The following is a 19,046-nucleotide window of genomic DNA, read 5'->3' as shown; positions in this document are numbered from 1 at the left end:
AAAGCTTCAGGTTGTCATATATCAGGCACAAAAAAATTAGATAGCGCTGACATCTAGAGGAAATATTGCCATGGAAACCATTTGAGAGCTTCAGCATCTAAAGCGATAATTTGAGACACTTCAACAAAGCTGCTATTAATTATAATTTAACTTAAATTGCAACATTATTTTTGCAGTGGGGTCTCGGCTGGATGACGTATATACGCCGTTGTTTCTCCCAGCTTCTTTGTTTCGTTTCATTTTAGTCCCTCTTCAAATCCGAGCAGAAAATTTTTTTTCCAAATACCTTGTTTTTACTGTAAAGTATCAGTGCCATTCACTGTTCACTGATAGTTTAGAAACAGACATGAAAACAAGCGGTTATTGACTAAGATGCTGAAGATATAAGGGGACACTGTTCTATTTTAAGAGGTTTATTGCTGATTATATTTTCAGGAGGGAGAGACTTCTCAAGGCCAGCAGGTTTTGATCCAGGAGAACAATATGTGGCACGTACCTCCACAAGCTTCAGTCTTGTATTTTTACCTAGATCCTTCGCTGTTTCTGCAGACAGACAGACAGCCAGAATTTCTGATTTCAAATGGGGAAGAGATTATGAGTTTTTGGCTTCTCACTTGAGAAGTTAAGCCTTACATTTCCAGTTTCTTAATAGAGAGGGCAAGTGGCAGCTGCTTGCATGAAGTGTTTGAGATCCAGTGACCAAAAGAGGTTAAAGTAGGTGAAAAGAAACAGAATAAAGGAACTTGTCACCATCTACTATATGTCTTGATTATTATAAATTTGGCAGTATTTAAACAATGCCAAATTGCGCATTTAGCAAAATGCTGAATGAGCAATTGATTTTAAGTTCTCTCCTTCCATTATTTTTCTTAAAAAGCCAACTTTTGCGTTGTTTCAATTGCCTTTCAGAAAAAAGATTTACTGAGGCACTCAGACTAGGCCAACACTGCACTCTCTTGTCTGATTAACTATAAACAGGTATTTTAACGGGAAATAGCTCATTATTGCTAGAAGCTCAGACTTTGTATTCCATTAAATAAACAGTAAGATAAGACATATGGTGTCCATTTTCACATTAGACTAAGATGTCTTGTTATTTCTTAGGTGGGCAAATTGCTTTTTCTTTCGCGTTAGTTATAATTGTCTGTAAGTCAATTGTCAAAGCTATTGGCTGTTAGGGGCACTTGTGAATCATGGATTGTTCCAGCTGGCTTTTGCAGGCTCTTTAGTCCCACACCCTCCCTCTACAGCTGGGGAGGCTGAAGCCCAGGACAGCGTTTGGGTCAGAGCCAAGTAGCGAGTAGGTGCCAGGGTCACTGGTTCGAGCTCTCTGCACTCATCCAGGACTATTTCCAGGCATCTTCCTGTATTTCTCAGCATGAGCCTTGAACGTCTAGACCAGGAAAGCCCAGGGCAAGGGGCTGGGAGCCCAGTGCCAGGCCTTTTCCTTCACTTAGGAGCACTGACCGACTCCTCTCTGTTGAGGTGTGCAGTCGCTCCTTTCCTGTCTGCCACAGGGCGTTTATCAACTCATGTTGACGTCAGCAGGGATGCAAGAATGCAGAAGCCCCAAATCTGGGGCAATAGGATAAATTTGGGAAGTAGCATTTAAATTCTTTCTGAGGGAAAACACAGTTTACAGATTGCACTCAGCAGTAACAGGATTCCCCCGTCGGGTGCTATCACTTCCTATGAATGGGGCCCTGGAGGTCAGGGATAAAAGGGCCTCCCTTTTTGTAACTGGGGGTTCCTTAGGCTTTTTTTTCCTCTTTATGACTCATTCTGATGTGCCTTTAGGAAAAAAAAATAACCTGACTCCTGAGTGCTTTGGTTAGAGCTTTCAATCTTTAGGGCGCAAAGCACCTGGGATCTTGTTAAAATACAGATTCTGATTGAGCTGGTCTGGGGGGGGCCTGGGAGTCTGCATTTCTAACAGGCCGCCAGGGTGCCTGAGCGCAAACCTCACTCTGACTAGCAGAGCTTTAATGGAGACCCTCAGTGGTTCATCTCTCCAGCTCCTCCTGTGCGTGTGAGTTTTAATTTAATGCGGTGCCTGAGAGGGAATTGAAATAATTCCTTCTGAGAACCTTGTCTTTTTTTTGGCTGAATTATTTGTGTGCTTTTAATGATATGCATGGCAGAACGCCCCACAGTTCTATTTCTTTAGCCCTATTTCTTTTTAAGTGTTGTGAAAGCGACGACAGTAACACTGCTTCAATTTCTGAGTACAATTCTTTAGGATTTTGAATGTAGACGGTGAGAGCCTATTACTAATCCATGTTAAGAGCAGTCTAAGAAAAACCGCCAAGGAGTTTCATAAATGGTTATCTCAGGCAAGTCCTTGGAGACCCTTCCTAGTTTAAAACAAAAATACAAATTGGTTCTACAAAGCAAGCATATCAGGGAGGAAAAATGTGACGCCGGCATGTTGGTTCCTGATGTTACAGATGCATTCAAAAGCATATGAGGGAGAACAGACATGTTTTTTACAATACTGGGTTGTTGATTTTTCTGCAGTATATCGGTTTGTTTTTTGAAAGGATTCTTGGCTCCTTGATGCTGTTCTTGCGTGAGTGGGGGTTGTGCGATGACAGGACGCGGCCAGCTCAGGGTGGAGAGCCCAAGGCCCTGGAGGAATGTGCTGTGTTAACATCCGAAGGCACCAGAGCAACTGTACATCACTTGATGACGTGCTGGGTCACAGCTGGGGACATTTACCAAGCCTGGTGAACACAACTGTTACACAGGGGTTTCAGCTAACACCATTAGTATTTTCCTTATCAGCAAAGCAGTATCAACAAGAATTAGTTGTCTGCTGAACCATAGAAATAGCCTCAGTTTCTAAGGAGAGGATGGTTGAGAAAAATAACGATAGTGAGAAGAGGAAGGCAGCCAGTCATGGTGAATAAGCCAAATGCATCTTTTAAAGACTTCCTCGACGTATTCCACCCTTCCTCTCAGACAGTGGTCAAGAATTGGCACCGTCCAGAAGACAAACATCTTCCGGAGCAGTTACCTTACGCCTTCTACTGAGAAACACACACCGGGCATTATGCAAGTATCAGTGATGGCTTTGGACTTCGAGAATTTGTGGCTTTTGGAGCTTGGTGAAAATAACTTTTTTTATCATCTATAATCCAGTCAAAAGATGAGTTTCATCATTTGTGAGAATATTTAGGCACATTTAGTCATTTGAGGAGTCAGGCAAGGATGAAGGGTCTTCTTTTACTCCCTCTTTGTGGAAATTTCTAGTAATTCAAAGGCCAAAATTTGACTGTGGATGGCTCTTTTGGAAATGGCTGGATATTACTGATTTGCTTTTGTTATCATCGGATGTCTTTCAAGGTAGTACAGTGAGTAAAACGCATTTAAAAAACATTTAATCTCCTGCTACAACCTCTATCTCTCAACTTGCAGAAAATGTTGTCTTCAGTTTCAGATGATGAATATGCTCCTGTTTTCTGTAGACCGGCTCTGTCAATGTTCACATGGCTTTGGCTTCGTAGGATGTCTGTGTTGTAACTGCTGTTTCATCAAAATGTGAAATTGACCCTTTTTCTTTCTAAGTGTTCAGAAACCAGCATACAGATGAGAAAGGTTTCTGAGAACACAGTGGCGTACACCCAGATCACAGCCTGCTGACGAGATTCTGGCTCCTGTGTGTGGTCTATTAAAGGGGGCAGTGAGCAAACCTAAAGTGCCTTTAAAAATTAATTCTGCAAATATTTTAAGTCTTTTATCAATGCCCAGTTGGGCTCTTGCTTCTGAAATGGTCTTTTCAGCTGCATTAGCACAAGTGAAAGTTTATAATTCCAATCCCAAGACAATGTCTTTTCTTCCAAGAAGGCTGATCTCAGAGAGCTGAATACACAACCCCCATGCTAGACATTTCCATTGTCTTTTGAACCGTTCTCTTCCTGAACTAACCCCAGATCTCAAAAGACAAGTGTCTTCGCTCGTTGGCAGGTGGAATGGCTCATGGTCATCAAAGAGAACCTTGTGAAAGGAATTCCCCTCGCCTAGGAAAGCTTCCTGATTTTCCCCAGCAGCAGATTCCTCCGTGATGCTGGCTCACATCAGCATCAAGATAATGTGATAAACTTCCAGCACAAGCCATGTGGCTCTGTCATCGCTCTTCTTCTCATTCATGTCAACAGAGGGTGAAAAAATATTCAATTGGCTCTCACAGTCTTGGGGATGATTTATTCCATATCAAAAGAGAAAGTGGGAAAGAAGCAAGGTATATTTAGTAGCAGGAATTTCACCTACGGGGATGCAAATTCCTTATTATTTCAGACTTCTGCATTATATTTAAGGGATGGCAGAAGACAGGAAAACAGTTTAGAAAGAACCACAAATCTTTTATGTTTAAATTCAAAGTTTTCATTGAGGGGAGGAAAAAGGGCAAAAAGCACTGAATGAGGAGTGAGTCTACCTGAATTTGAGACCCCATAATGCTGTTCTCTGTATTGTTGAGCAAGGTGCTATAAACAGCAGGACCCGTTGGTTCGCAGTACTGACTGCACATTAAGATCTCAGGATGGGAGCAGGCCTCAGGAGTGCCAAAAAGCTCCCCAGCTGATGCTAATGTGCAGCCACAGTTGAGCCAGCCGCTGCTCCAGCAGCTCACAGAAGTTTACTGAGGGAATGAATATATTTATTTTCTGAGTCGTATTTTCCTTATCTTTAAAACATGGCTAATAATGTCCTCTACATCAGGCCATTGTCAGGATAAAACAAAATCATGCACTGACAGCATTTCAGCAATTGAGGTCATTTACAGATTTAAGCCACCATAATTTGTCTTTATCCTTTCCAGTTTTCTAAAAATTAAAATTCCCAAGTAAATTCTTGAAAACCACTTTTAGCCTTTTCTAAGGGGGAAATTTCAAAGCGATTCATCTAGTTTTCTACGTTTAAAATAACTGCACCCCACATTCATATGGATTTTTATGTGCATTTACATTTTAACATAAAATTGATTTTACTTCTTTTGCTAAGCCTTCCAAGGCTGTGCCTAGGCAGAAACTCAAACAGCAGAATCAAGAATCCACCTGGGTTTTAGACATTTCTGAATAGTGTGTGCAGAGCATGGAGAATCAACGAAAGATCTCAAATGAGTCAAACAACTGATTGCCTATTTGTCACTGGCCTTTACGCAGGGACTTTCCTCTGAAGAGCGGATGGTGCTGGGTCAAAAACATCATCTGGTTAACGTTTCTGCATCTTTAGAAGTCATAGGCAAGGACACAAAGCCCTGATTTGCCAGCAAAGGTGGAACTAGCATTTCCAGGTAGGGACTGGCAAGGATTCCCTCGGGAGAATTCACACCCAGAGATTCTGACAATAGTCTTTCTGAATGACAGGTCAGTAAAGGAAGTGAAGCCAGATTAATTTGGGGGGTGTTGTTCTCCCCTGAACGGCCCCAAGTAAATGCAGTGCGGTAGGAAGAGTTAGTCGGGGGATTGATGGAGGCAAGGATGGACACAGACATTGGTGGACCACACTGAGCTCAAATCTACTTGATTTTCATGGGCTTCTCATAACATTCCTCTGACACAAGAAGGAGGCACAAATGAATAGTGTGACTTGGAGTCAGTGGTTCTGCCATCAACAAAGAAGTCACCATAGCAACGCATACGCCTGTGTTATGCTGCACTCTGCCAGCCTCACGTGACGGACATGACAGCTGAGAGGATGCCAGGCACAGCCCGGGGGGAGCCGCATCTCTGAGCGCGGTACCAGGTGGGGTGGGGTCGGAGGGTGGAGAGCAGAGGGGACTGGGACAGGATTCTAACGTCCTGGGGGTTCAAAATCTACTGTAAGGGAGGAAGGGAAAGAAAGAAAGACAGAGGTAGAGGAAAACTGGGACTGAAAGAGAGGCCCACACAACGGCAGAAACGAGGACCTCAGAAGTTGCCCCAAAGCTGGACGTTTGTGCCCCTTTTGATTTTCTCACAGCGGAGTTTCAGAGAGTTGAATGATCCTGGTGAGGAAAGAACAGAAGCCTCGAGCGAAGCAGCCCAGTGACCCGCTCAGGCCTCTGGAGCCACCAGAGAACAGCAAGTGTGGAGAGGATGGTGGGGAAGGAGGGCGGGGCTGGAGGGGACTCAAATCCCATCGCCTCACTTTTAGCCGCTTAAGTGATGATTCGCTCTTCTCTCCTTTCTTCATCACGGCCCCCACAGCTTTGCAAAACACAGGCCGGCCAAATCTGTTCTTTCAGAGATGTGGGAAGCCTGTGGCAACTTAAGGCAGTCTCTAAAGACTTCTCAGGTCCCTTAGATAAAAGTCGAGTTAGAAGTATTCATGCCAAGACAACGCATCTGGAATGTGCTAGATTTGTTAACTTTGGTTCATGTTCCTCTGTGAGAGGATGTTACACACACACACCAAAAATGAAGACAAGAGAATTAAACATCCAGATTACAAACTTAAAGAGCAGCAAGAAAAATTTAAAGTCAAGTAAAAGCAAAGGGTAGAGGAAAAAACGGTAGAATCAATCAATCCAGAGCCAGTTCCTTTGTGGGGAGGGGGGCGTTAGATAATCCAATCAAGAAGAAAAGGAGGAAGACCTAAATCTATAGTATCAAAAATACCAATATGAAATTTTCTAGAGAATGGAAATTATAGAAACTTATTTTGTTCAACTATATGGGAATGAATTTGAAAACCTAGATTAAATGCATGAATTTCTAGAAAAATATAAAGTAACAGAAATTGTCATAGATGAGAAAGTGAATCTAATTAAACTAATTATCATAAAAGAAATCGAGAGAGTTGTCAAAGAGCTATGCCCACCAAACCCAGTAGGTTCTAGTGGCTTTGCAGGGAAGTCTGCCGAACTCACCAGGTACAGGCAATGCTCCAAGGCTATTTATATCCTTGCCACTCTCAGTGTGGTCCGTGGGCCTGCAGTGGCAGCATCACCTGGGAGCTTGTTAGAAATGCAGAATCTCAAATCCTGTCTCTGGTCTGGTCTGCTGAATCTGTGTTCATTAGTTTCCCCAGGTGATTCTAAGCACGTGAATGTTTGGATGGCACTTACGTGAATTATTCCACTAGTTAGTAATGGAGAAGTCTGGCATGGTGTGGCTAGGCAGCAAGGAGGTGAAATCAAGGAGTGGGCAGGCCTGAGTTCTTGTCTAGAGGCCCTAGGAAAATGTGCTTCCAAGCTCATTCTTGTCGTTGGCAGAATTCAACCTTTGCACCTGTAGGACTGAGGTCCCAGTTTCCTTTCTGGTCCGTCCAGGACTGCTCTCCTAGAGGCCTCCCGCATTCCTTGCTGTGTGGCCCCTTCTGCTTTCTTTCTATGAAGCTGGCAGAAGGTTAAAACCCAAATCTGCAACCCTCCCCCGCCCAAAAAAGGTAAAAAAATGCTACAAACCTGTCTCCCCTAAGAATTATCGATGTAAAAAACAAAGAAACCTAAACTAAACAAAGTTTTAGTTCGACAACTTAAGTTATACCTGGAGAGAACGCCTCACCATGACTAAGTGTGGTTAATGGTCGGGATGAAAGCTTGGTTCCCTATTTGGCAATCTACTACCGCAATTCATCCTACTAATTTATCACAGAACAAAAAGCACACGTCACCTCCCTAGATGTTGAAATGGCATTAGATACTATTCAACATCTAACCCTGATAAAACTTATCAAAACAGGAATCCTTCAGCTATCATATAAGAATCCCAAAGATATACACACATATAAGATCTGTATGTATGTAGGCAGAATTCTAAGATGGCCCTCTTAGAGTCCCACCCCAGGTGTGCACACACCTTCTCCCAATTATATTCAATTAAACACTCATCTGGGCGCCACTGTGAAGGATTCGATGACGTAGTCAGGTGCCAAATGAGCTGACCTTCACATAGGGAGGTTTTTTTATGGCTTTTAGATTTTGTGCTTTGCAAAAACAGAGGAACGACTTAGAAATTAATTTATCAGGAAATGTTTTAAAGTTATCTTCATATGAGTTTTGTATAATGTGAGGGGAAGACATGATGAGTGGAAAGACAATTCTCTTTCTGGACAGGAAAATATTATTTATATAGATGTCAATTATCCTGCAATTAACTTACACATAAAATTCAATCTCAATAAAAACTCTAGACAATCTGAATAAAATTTGGGATTGAAACTCTAAATTCACATGGGAAAAGTAAATGTGCAAGGACAGAAAAGTTCGGAAAAAAGCGAATGAAAGGGAAATTAGATTTATGAGCTATTAATTGCTGCTATAAAAGCTCAATCATCATCACATCTCGCTGCCGTCTCATGGAGAGTCAGATCGACACAACACGTCACAGAGTCCAGAGGTGGACTCAAACAGAAAGGCCATTCTCAATACGAGAAAGGCAGGAAAAAGGATGGAACCTCAACAAATACGCTGGCCAGTTGGAAAAAAAAAAGTGACTTCCTACCTTACTCGTTCTACCTAAATAAATTTCAAGTGGAGTAAATACATAAATCTTACAAATAAAACAAAAACATCATTAGAAAAAATGTGGAATTTTTTTTTTTTTACTGAGGAAGATTTGCTCTGAGCTAATATCTGTTACCAATCTTTCTTTTTGCTTGAGGAAGATTAGCCCTGAGCTAACATCTGTGCCAATCTTCCTCCACTTTATACATGGGTTGCCACCACAGTATGGCTGACGAGCAGTGTAGGTCAGTGCCTGGGATCCGAACCCATGAACCTGGGCCACCCAAGTGGAGCGTGCCGAACTTAACGACTATGCTATGGGGCAGGCCCCTGGAGTAATTTTTTGAAGAATTTCTGGATAGAGAAGGCATGACACAAAATGCAAAAGCCATAAGACACTATTTCACCATGTAAAATTTAGAAATTTTTACATGGGGAAAAAACCCCTATAATATCAAAAAATAGAGATCAAACCAGGAAAACGTGAACATGTAGCAAAATACTAATTTGCTTAATATATAAAGAATTTGTACAAGTAGTAAATTACCAACAAACTAACAGGAAAGATTATAAATAATTCTTTGGTTAAGGAGTATAAACAGGTAGTTCATGGAAAAATAAATACAACTGACATAAATATATACAAAAATATTCAATCTCACTCATTAATGAAATCCTAATTAAAACAATAAAATTTCATTTTTCAAATAAAATATGGTAAAATTTAAAAGAATACTGTGCTGTGTTGGGGAGGGTGTGGGGAAAAAGACACTCATACTTCATTGGATTCGAGGTACTGCATCATTGGAGGGGTGATATGTAGTAACTGTCAAAATTAGAAACACCTTTTTTTTTAAAGATTTTATTCTTTTCCTTTTTCTCCCCAAAGTCCCCCAGTACATAGTTGTATATTCTTAGTTGTGGGTCCTTCTAGTTGTGGCATGTGGGATGCCGCCTCAGCGTGGTTTGATGAGCAGTGCCATGTCTGCGCCCAGGATTCGAACCAACGAAACACTGAGCTGCCTGCAGCAGAGCACGTGAACTTAACCACTCGGCCACGGTGCCAGCCCCAAGAAACACATCTTTTGACTCACCAAAATCATGTGTACAAAGCCATTCATCATGGAAACAAAAGATGGGAACAACTTAAATGACTTTAGATCAAAAATCTGTAACTCTAATATTAAATTTGACTTGAGCTATATAAACATGTTGGTGGTTTTGCAGAAAAGAAGAATTTGCGTCATTTGTGGTAAAAGGACACATTAGAAAGGGGGGATGATAAATGCTCTTTGCACCTGAATAAACATGTACTGTGTCGGTCACTGAAGAGTACAAAAGACACAGAAGACAATAAAAAGATTAGGTAACAGAGATTAAACACATTAATCACGCAATCTTAGCATAAGCATGAAAAAAGCGATCTGCTCAGAAATAATTAAGATATAATGATAAGAGCTGGAAAGATTAAGTGCTTGCAGGTGGTAAAGAAAACCAACTACCAGCTTGTAATTAGGAAGGAAAGGGAATAGATATATGCAGTTTTTAAGTGTTCCTGATATTCAGACCACTTTTGCACGTGAAGATATAAAAAATATTTTATCTTCAGATAGCGGAAAGGAAATTTGGAATATAGGCAAGAAATCAAGTCATCAAAAATCACAGCAATAGAGGTGTGGGTGCCTTGAGAAATCAACTCCCTCTTCCCAGTGGTAAACAGTGGGGGTGCAGGCATTAGTACTCAGTGCACAGGCCCCCGGCGGACTGCACAGTCTGGAACCTAACTGGGGCGTGGGGTTGTTACATTAAGTGATCCCAGGTTCCATATTCATCGAGTTCCTGATTTAGTTTGGAGAAGAAGCATATTCCTACGACGGCTGCTTTTTCAACTGCTCTGCGAACCTGAGTGAACCCAGTGGACAAGTTTGGGTTTGGATCCCCCTGGATTCCTGACAACCTCTGACCTTGGATCTGGGCAAGAGGAGAACTGGGTTGTGTTAACTGCCTTCCACTCTGCTCAGTACTTCTGGATTTTCCACGTTGGCCCATTTCCCTCTCAGAGGGGCTGTAAGCATTCCTGGCTAAGAGCCTCTCAGGATGGGACACAGTTAGCTGTAGGGTGGGGGCCAGATAACTCAAGGTGACAGTGGATACTATGAATTCAACCGCCAGCACCTTGCAGAGGCTGATTCTCCAGGAACCCTCTGGGGAGCGATGTCCTTGGGGATAATGGAGGTATGCACCACGTCATCTACCATGTAACTTGTGCTGAGAATATTACCTGGAAGCACTGGAAGTCCTGTGAAACAGTAACTAGTTACAATCTTTATAACTAGAAGAGTCCTTAGGAAACGAAATCTTACATCCTAAAGTGCCTTGTCTATTTTAATGATATTTCAAAAAGGATGTGGCCATTAGTATGATGTATTCTGTAACAAATATCATGAATGTGAAAAAAACACCCAAGGCTTCACACGAACGCCTCGTAAAATGGCTTGATGTACAGTTTGGGGTTGTTCTTTGGTGTAGAAATTTATGGCATCAGACCCTCGGATTTGTTTTTTCTGGTGTTTGTTTTGTTTTTACATTTTACAGAATGTGCATTGCCATCTGTAGCTGTCTTTCTGCTGGCAAATCCATGCCATTCCAATGAAGTAGGAGGTCCTGAATTTGACCAAGAAAGAAAACAGAGCCCACGTTTCTGAGAAGCAAATCACACTTGTCTGGTGCTCTGCGACCTTCAAATAGGCCAGAACCCAGGGCTGGAGGTTGCTTCTTCTACCTGGTAACTACTGTTCTAAAAATGTGCCTAAGGACATGACAGAGCCCACGTTTCTGAGAAGCAAATCACACTTGTCTGGTGCTCTGCGACCTTCAAATAGGCCAGAACCCAGGGCTGGAGGTTGTTCCTTCTACTTGGTAACTACTGTTCTAAAAATGTGCCTAAGGACATGACGACGAGCTTCAGAAACAGGCCGCACCTATTGTCAAAGGGGGAAAAACCAGGCAGAAAAAAGACAGACCGGATGTTTCTAATAGGATGTTTCCAATTCTGTAGGCAGAATTGGTTTAAATCAAATCCACATAGTTTTGTTGATCATTCCCCTCTAAAATATCAGTCTTAGGGCCCCCTGCTAGGCCCTTCGGTTCGTGATAATCCTGTCATGCTGTCCAGTGTTTTCTAAACTCCAGTTGCGTGGGAATCACCTTTACATTTTTTGCCATATCCGTGTAAAATCTAATTATTATTTACTTACTTATTTTCACTAAATTGATCCAATTTTGTATTTAAATAAATGCATTGATGAAACTTCAAAACCCTCGTGAGTAATTCTATTGCCTGTCCAGCCTCTAAACTGAAGCCCGATCTCTCCTTAGCAAAGAGTGGGAGAGATGCTAATGGCATACCAGGACCAAACAGAGACTTTCTCTTTGACAAAGTTAAAAGGACTGAAAGAGAAATGGAGAGGAAATAACCACATTATGTAATGCCACGTCTATTTTCTTCCCATAGTGATTTGGTGACTCCCTGTCAAGACTACCATGTTGCACTGCCCCAGGAGCCATAGACTGCAGTGCAAGTGGCATCCCCTGGAGTTGTGCAGTGCACAGCCTGACTAACACAAGTGTCCCTCACTTTGGAGAACAGTGACAGGGCTTGAAGAGCATTAGAGAGGTAAGGAGTAGCTCAGTCAGTAGTGTCACAAGAGAGGAAAAGGATCATATCACACGAAGTCACTGTATCTTGAAATATATTTTTTGTTTTTATCATTTGCTATCATCTAAGATATAAGAAGGAAATGTAAGGGAGCAGAAAGAAAAGAAGACTGATTGAATTTGGTTGGGGGGTAGCCTGGATGTTGGGATTTTCAAAAGCTCTCCAGGAAATTTGAAAGTCACCTGAGCTTGAGAACCACTGTGCTAGATTAGCGCTTTCAGACTCGAATGCGCACATCCGTCACCTGGGAATCCTGCTAAAATGTAGATGCTGATTCAGTGCGCCTGGGGCGGGGGCCTGGGGCGGGGGCCTGGGATGCTGCATTTCTAACAAGCCTCCAGGTGATACTCGTGCTGTTGGTTGAGGTCCACACTCTCCGAGGTACCAGAGGAAACGATCTACTTTCAAACATCCTCTATTCAAACCAGGACTCATTAGCTCTCACCTTTATTTTCTTCCTGTCCTCTACCTACACAGACTCAAGTAACACATGATTTAGAGCTGGCAATGCACCTTGATGTATACACTGTTGTTTTGTTTCTGATCATCTGATGATGAGGATTCTTATTCTATGCACCCAGGAAAGATGATCTGATCAAAGCAAACCCCTCGAATCAGCGTTCAGAATGATGAACTTCAGCTCACAAAAGCTGTGGTGCGCTCGCCGATGTGCAACCCACCTAGAACCCCAGAGTGGGCATGAGGATTCTTTTAAACTGGGGACATCTGGGATTCACCAGATGCAGAAAGAAGTCTTTCTGGAGTTTCTCTTATCTGATTAAAAGTAGAAACTTCTGAGAAATGAAGCTGCCATAAATTCCCTCTTCTGAGTGCCTTTTAATCCCAGGAAGGAGACCAAGAGAAAACCTACCATGAATCCCCATTCCAGGGGAGCTTTACGGCCTGGAGGAAGACAGAGAGACCACCCACACCTGCATCAACAAGCATTATCACAAGCCGTCCTCTCTCTCCTTTGTTCTTTTAGAAACCCATTTGTATTTCCCATACAGGCCTTTTCTCCTTTCCCTTTTCCTTACTAAGCAAGGTATAGAAGCTCTAATTTTAGCCATTTATTCAGCTACTTCTTTTGTAAGCTCCCATATGCATAGGAATAAACATTTTTCCCTGTTAACCTGTATTTATCAGCTTGATTTGCAGTCCCCACTTACTGAACCTGAGAGGGGAAAGTTTTTCTTCCCTGAGACTACCCACTGGAGGCTGCTATTAAGTAACCTTCTCTGGTGTCTATGTCTTTCTCTGTCCCCTGTCCAGCCCCCTGCTCCCTATTCTCTCTCATGTTCCTATTCACCTAAAAGAGAAAAGTCAAATCGCTAAAAGAAAAAATCAAAAATTCGCATCTAGATATTTTTGAAACTCGTCTCTCGGCGGCCGTCTTAGACCGAATATGCTCACGGCCTCCTGTAGCGGGTACCTGCGTCCTCATGCAGCAGAAGGACGTGTGTTTCATGGATCATGCCTTATTTCCATCCACTCTGGTATTTGGAAAAATTTATCTGAGAAATCTTTGTTCCTGTGTAGCCCTGACATAAGTCTTTTCTCATCTCATATTTTCATTCCTACTTTTTTTCTTTCAGCATTAGGAATGCTTTCCTTTGTTTAAGCCTGTGCATGAGGAAAAACCAGCCTGCTGTGTAATCCTAACAATATTCATAAAAGGGAATTCTTGATAAGTACCCTTGGCACACAGCACCCCTCATCATGTTGTAGGAATCCATGTGTGAGGAACAAAGCTGCTTGTTTAGTCTGTAAATTGGCTATTCTGACAACGGGGCAATTTTGGCTTCTTTTGAAGCTTTACAAAGCTTTGCAGCGCAAATCCTAGCAAGGATTCTCAATGATGAGACTGCACTGAAGACAATAAATCCCATGCACGGGGCTGGAACACGCATAAAGCAATCAAATGTACCACGTTCACGTGACGAACTGTTACAAATGAGCAGTTAAGGTCGGGGGGGGGGATTGGAAGGCTTTACTGGACCTTCAAGCATCACAGCAAATTGTGTCTAATATAATAACCACATTGTTAATATTATTGCAGCTAAGCCTTTTTAAAGCTTGCTACCTGTCTACGACTGTGCTAAGTGCTTTAAATACATTGTCTCACGAGGAATTCTATGAATTAGGTCTTATTAATTCCATTTCAGACATGGGGAAACTGAGGAACGATTATGAAACCTGCCGGTGAGAGGCAATGATGGGATTGGTACCCAGGCCCCACCACCACCTTGCCTCCCACCTCTTTCTCTTCCCATCTTTAGCATCAGCAACATCCCACATTGCTTTGGGGACCCGCTGAATGTTAGATTTGAAGGTCACTTAGGGATCACACCCCACATTGTCACCTTATGGGTGACAAAGCAGAGGCTTAGAGAGGTTCCCTGGGTTCCTCAAGGTCAGCTTGCACAGAGTGAGGAGCAGGACTAAAGGCTCGCCACCACTCGTGTTATGAGAACACTGAATTTGCATCCAATTAATTTTGCAGCCAACAGCTACAGCCTTTCAATTTAGCCTGTGCTTTCAAAGTACGTGTCTTATCAGCAGTAGAAGTGGGATTTGTAAGCCTAAATGCACCTCTTAAAAACCACACCGTGCTGGGAGATGAATCTTTGTAGTGCTTTAGGTAAATGGTTTCTCCTGACATTAGAGCCTGGACTTCGGGGCTGCAAGTGAGAGTCATAAAGGCAAAAGCGAGGCAGAGATTTGACTGGATCTTCCGACAGGCACTTTGCAGACATCAGTTCGGGCCTCGCATAATTCCATCTGAACCAAGAAGACTCAAGAATTCCGCGTCCCTTCCCTTCCCTTCTTTCCTTCTGGCACTGAGCAAGAAGGACGGCTGTAACTTCTGAGCACCTGATGTGTGCTAAGCACTCTGCCAAGAACCCTGCACTCGTGCATGCCTTCGTGCTCATAATCTTCCATCCAACAACATTCCTAGCCAGGTGCTGTTTTTCACCCCATTTTACAGACGAGGAAACTGAGGTTTAAAGAAATAAAGCAATCTGCCCAAGCAAGACTGCGTTACACTTTACCTGAATCCAAGTGGTCTAGGTGCCAGGGGTCGGTGGCGGACGACATGGGCGAGAGGGTGAGCGGGGAGGCCCCGCAGTTGGACTCCACCAGCTCGCCCTGGATGTGCACGTGAGCCGAGGCGTTCGTTGGCCTCAAGGCCGCCTTGAGAGGGGCGATCTGGTTGAACTGCACTCTGGAGAGGCACCCAGTGAATCCTGGGGTGTTGTATTTGTGAATCTCTTGGTCAATCTTCCCTGTTTCTGAAAGAAAAAGAGAAAATAACAGTCTTTTCCCACGCACTCTATTCCAGCTGTAACATACCTCATCTTTGAATGCTTGTGTCCAGATCTTACTCTTAGGTTTCAGTTGAAGATGTTATATTCCTTTAGATGAAATATTAATGACTCGATAAGGCTTAGGGCTGGAGACTTCACTGTAAAAGAACCTTCTGTGGTACTAAAGAACGTGGTGGGGTGCGGACAAGGCTATATTTGTTAAAACAAAATACACTCACAACTGCCTTCCAGATACTTGAGATTTCGCTGAAACTGACAACCCTCACTTGGTTCTGATTGATTTTTCTCCTTCTCTTTCTCTCTTGCACACCTTGAACAAGGCCACCTGCTCAGCCCTCCTGGTAAATTATGTTCCATTTTGTACCTCTTTCTTATTTTCTTTTTCAGAATTCTTTGTAAAAAAAAAAAGAAAAGAAAAAGAGTTCCCATAGCCTATAATTGGGCATTTCCTTTCTTCAGAATCCAGTCCCCTTGGAATTCTGAGGTTGACAGAATCCCAGCTAGTATCTGATGGATCTTTGGAAGTCAGGAAACTCTCCAAACTCATACATGTCTTTTCCAAACATACATATGCATTTACAAATCACCATCTCCCCCTAGTCTGTAAGCTCAACATCTTCCTAATCTAGCATTCAAATCAGGGGTGAGTCGGAGCAGAGGCATTTCCAATGTACAATAAGCACAACCACACATTGTCATACTACTCAACTCAGGAAAAGCAAGTGTCTTTCTGAGCCCCTGCCCCAGGTTTTAGAATCTATCCAGCAGAAATAAATGCTGAAGGAGTTCCGGACCTTTCTGATCAGCGGCTCTCACAAGTGTGGTTCCTGGACCAGAAGCATCAGCATCACTTGGGAATTTGTTAGAAATGCGGGATTTGTGTTTTTACAAGCTCTCCACGTGAGTCTGATGTCTGCTGAGGCTTGAGAACCACGGATACAGGCAATGACTGTGCAGGGCTACAAACCCAGGTGACGGGCACCTCTGAGAGGAACACAGCAGCTTGTATTCTGGACGGAGGGTTGTGTTAACATGACGGTAATCTTTGAAATACAAGGACAAGGATGTGAGCTCTTTACCTTTCCAGTTGAACTGTGAAAAACAGAGACTTTGGAAAACAGAAGGCTATCTACTTTTTTAAAAAATGGAATTCAGAGCAGGCGATGTTTCTCATTGGGGAAAGAACACAGGTGACGTAGTCTTGTATAAAAATTTACTCCCCATTAATTAAAGCATAAATCAGTAGAAAGGGGAGCTTTTAGGCCTTGGGGGCAGAAGAAGTGGATAAACTGGTCATCACCTTAAAGAATCAGTCCAATGACTTACCTGTACTAGTCCCATGTGAATTTTGGTTAACAGAAGAGATGTGACAATGGGGACAGTGAAGACAATGGTAATTCTGGGGGTTCTCATAGGGTCTTACTTAGACAAGTACATAAATTTTACTTAATGATTCTCCATAGTTTTCTTCTGCAGTAAATTTCAGTCTGTGACTTTCAGCTGGAGCATGTTCCACTTAGGATGGGAGGTAGGAAGCACCTGCGACCGTGAACAAAGACCCACAGCCAGGACGTATCCTGAGGCTTCCCTTGATGGCCAGGAAGAGGCTCTGGTCTCCCTGACACCTGTGCTGGTTGTTTCCCTCTTTCTCCTTTGCTTTCTTCTCAATGATTGCAGGCTACCCAATGATTCGTTCTTTGTCTCCTTGTCTAATTTCAGAATTCCTTGTTTGAGGTTCACCAACTTGCCTTCCATGCAAACAGTTCAGGTATTTGGTTTCTCTCCCCTCCCTCCAACGATCTGCCTTCCCCTGAAACGTCCTCAGACCCAGGAGACTCAGGGTGACTCTGTTCCCAGGGTGGGAAGGAAGACCTCAGCTCTCTGCTTCCTCAAATTCCCATCTGGTTTCATCTGTGGTCGAGGCACCAGAACTAATGGCTACTTGGTGGTAGGAAATTGGGAACAACCTCAGCTCCATTAGCTGTTTCTTGCCCATAAACGGAGAATTGTTTTTAGCTTGTCCAGCCTTGGAGCAGGGCTCCAGAGGAAGAATGCTGGGGCTGGAAGCTACTGCCCTCTGGTGGGACCTCAATTCAGTTCAACTTAATTCATCAGGGTATTGACCACCTAGTAGCAGGAAGATAGACAAATACAGGGATTTACCCTCAGCTGCTCACAACCTAGCTGGTGAAACACGCGTGGAAACAACCAACTAATACAACTAAACAAATGCTGTGTAATAACTAGAGTTAACATTTATTGAACCCTTAAAATGTGCTAGATGCTTTACACAAATTAGACATTTAATTCCCAGAACAACCTGATGGAGAAGGGGGTATCAGTGTCCCCATGGAATGTATGAGGAAACTGAGGCTTAAGATCCCTCGGCTACTGAGGCCAGGCGGACTGGCCGCAGAGACTCTTAACTACTACGATTTTCTGAGCTGAGAAACAAACCACGTATTTGGTAAAATTATCAGAGGCGTCAGTAAACCAGGGGAGCAAGTTTGTGTGGGTTCTGGAGAGCTCTTCAGGAGAGGTATTTGGGTATTTTGGGGTATTTTTTGTGATAAGAACACAACATAAGATCTACCCTCTTAACAAATTTTTGAGTATACATTACTGTATCGTTAAATATAGGCAGTCTGCTGTAGAGCACATCTCTAGGACTTCTTTCTCTTGTCCACCTGAAACTTTGTACCCTTTGACCAACACCTCCCAGCTCCCCTCCCCTCCAGCCCTGCCATCCACTGTTCTGTTCTCTGCTGCTGTGAGTTTGACCCCGTTAGATTCCTGATACAAGTGGGATCACGTAGTCTTTTCTTCTGCATCTGGCTTATTTCACTTAGCATAATGTCCTCCTTCACCAGATTGTGGCAAATGGCAGAATTTCCTTTTCTAAGACCGAATAATATTCCATTATATGTGTATATTACATTTTCTTTATTCATTCATCCATCGATGGATATTTAGGTTGTTTCCATGGTTTTGCTATTGTAAACAATGCTGCCATAAACGTGGGAATCCAGATATCTCTTCGAGACCCTGATTTCAATCCTTTTGGGTACATACCAGAAGGGAGATTGCTGGATCGCATGGTAGTTCTTGTTTTAATTTTTTGTGGAACCTCCATACCATTTTTCATAGTGACTACAGCATTCCAAATTCCCACCAATTTCTCCACACCCTCACCAATGCTCGTTATCTTTTGTAGAACTAGGTTTTGAGGATGAAAGGAAAGGGAGCTCCAGGTTGAGTTTGTTTTGAGGTTTGTTATGTTCTGGAAGCTTTGGGAGCGTGATGGGGTCAGAGTTCAGGGCCAGATTGGGAAGAGCCTTGAATGCTGTGCTAAGATGTTTGCATTTCAGTAGGAAGATTAAAGATGTTTAAGCTGCAGAGGACTGTGATGGGAACTGTGTTAGGAAGACAATGCTAGTGGTAGCCTAGCAATTGCTCTGAGCAAGTGATCACGTTAGCCCCTCAGGCCCCTGTAAACGCCCAGGCTAAGAGGATTCTTTCTGCCATAAGGCTGAGGCAGCGTTAGGCCATGGATGTGGACGTGAATCTTGTT

At 42.9% G+C, this 19,046-nt stretch overlaps 1 protein-coding gene across 1 annotated transcript in view; it reads right to left on the bottom strand.

The window, feature by feature from the left end:
* CNTNAP2 (contactin associated protein 2) overlaps positions 1-19,046 on the bottom strand; it is a 1,871,069-nt gene that overhangs the window by 15,385 nt on the left and 1,836,638 nt on the right. Inside the window, exon 22 of the mRNA XM_070616681.1 lies at positions 15,200-15,439. Within this exon, the coding sequence (XP_070472782.1) occupies positions 15,200-15,439 (240 nt within the window). The remainder of the gene's footprint in view (positions 1-15,199; positions 15,440-19,046) is intronic.

This window comes from Equus przewalskii, chromosome 4, assembly GCF_037783145.1.
Source record: "Equus przewalskii isolate Varuska chromosome 4, EquPr2, whole genome shotgun sequence".
NCBI lineage: Eukaryota > Metazoa > Chordata > Mammalia > Perissodactyla > Equidae > Equus > Equus przewalskii.
The sequence above is the reverse complement of the archived record's forward strand: the minus strand, read 5'-3'. Positions and strand labels throughout refer to the sequence as shown.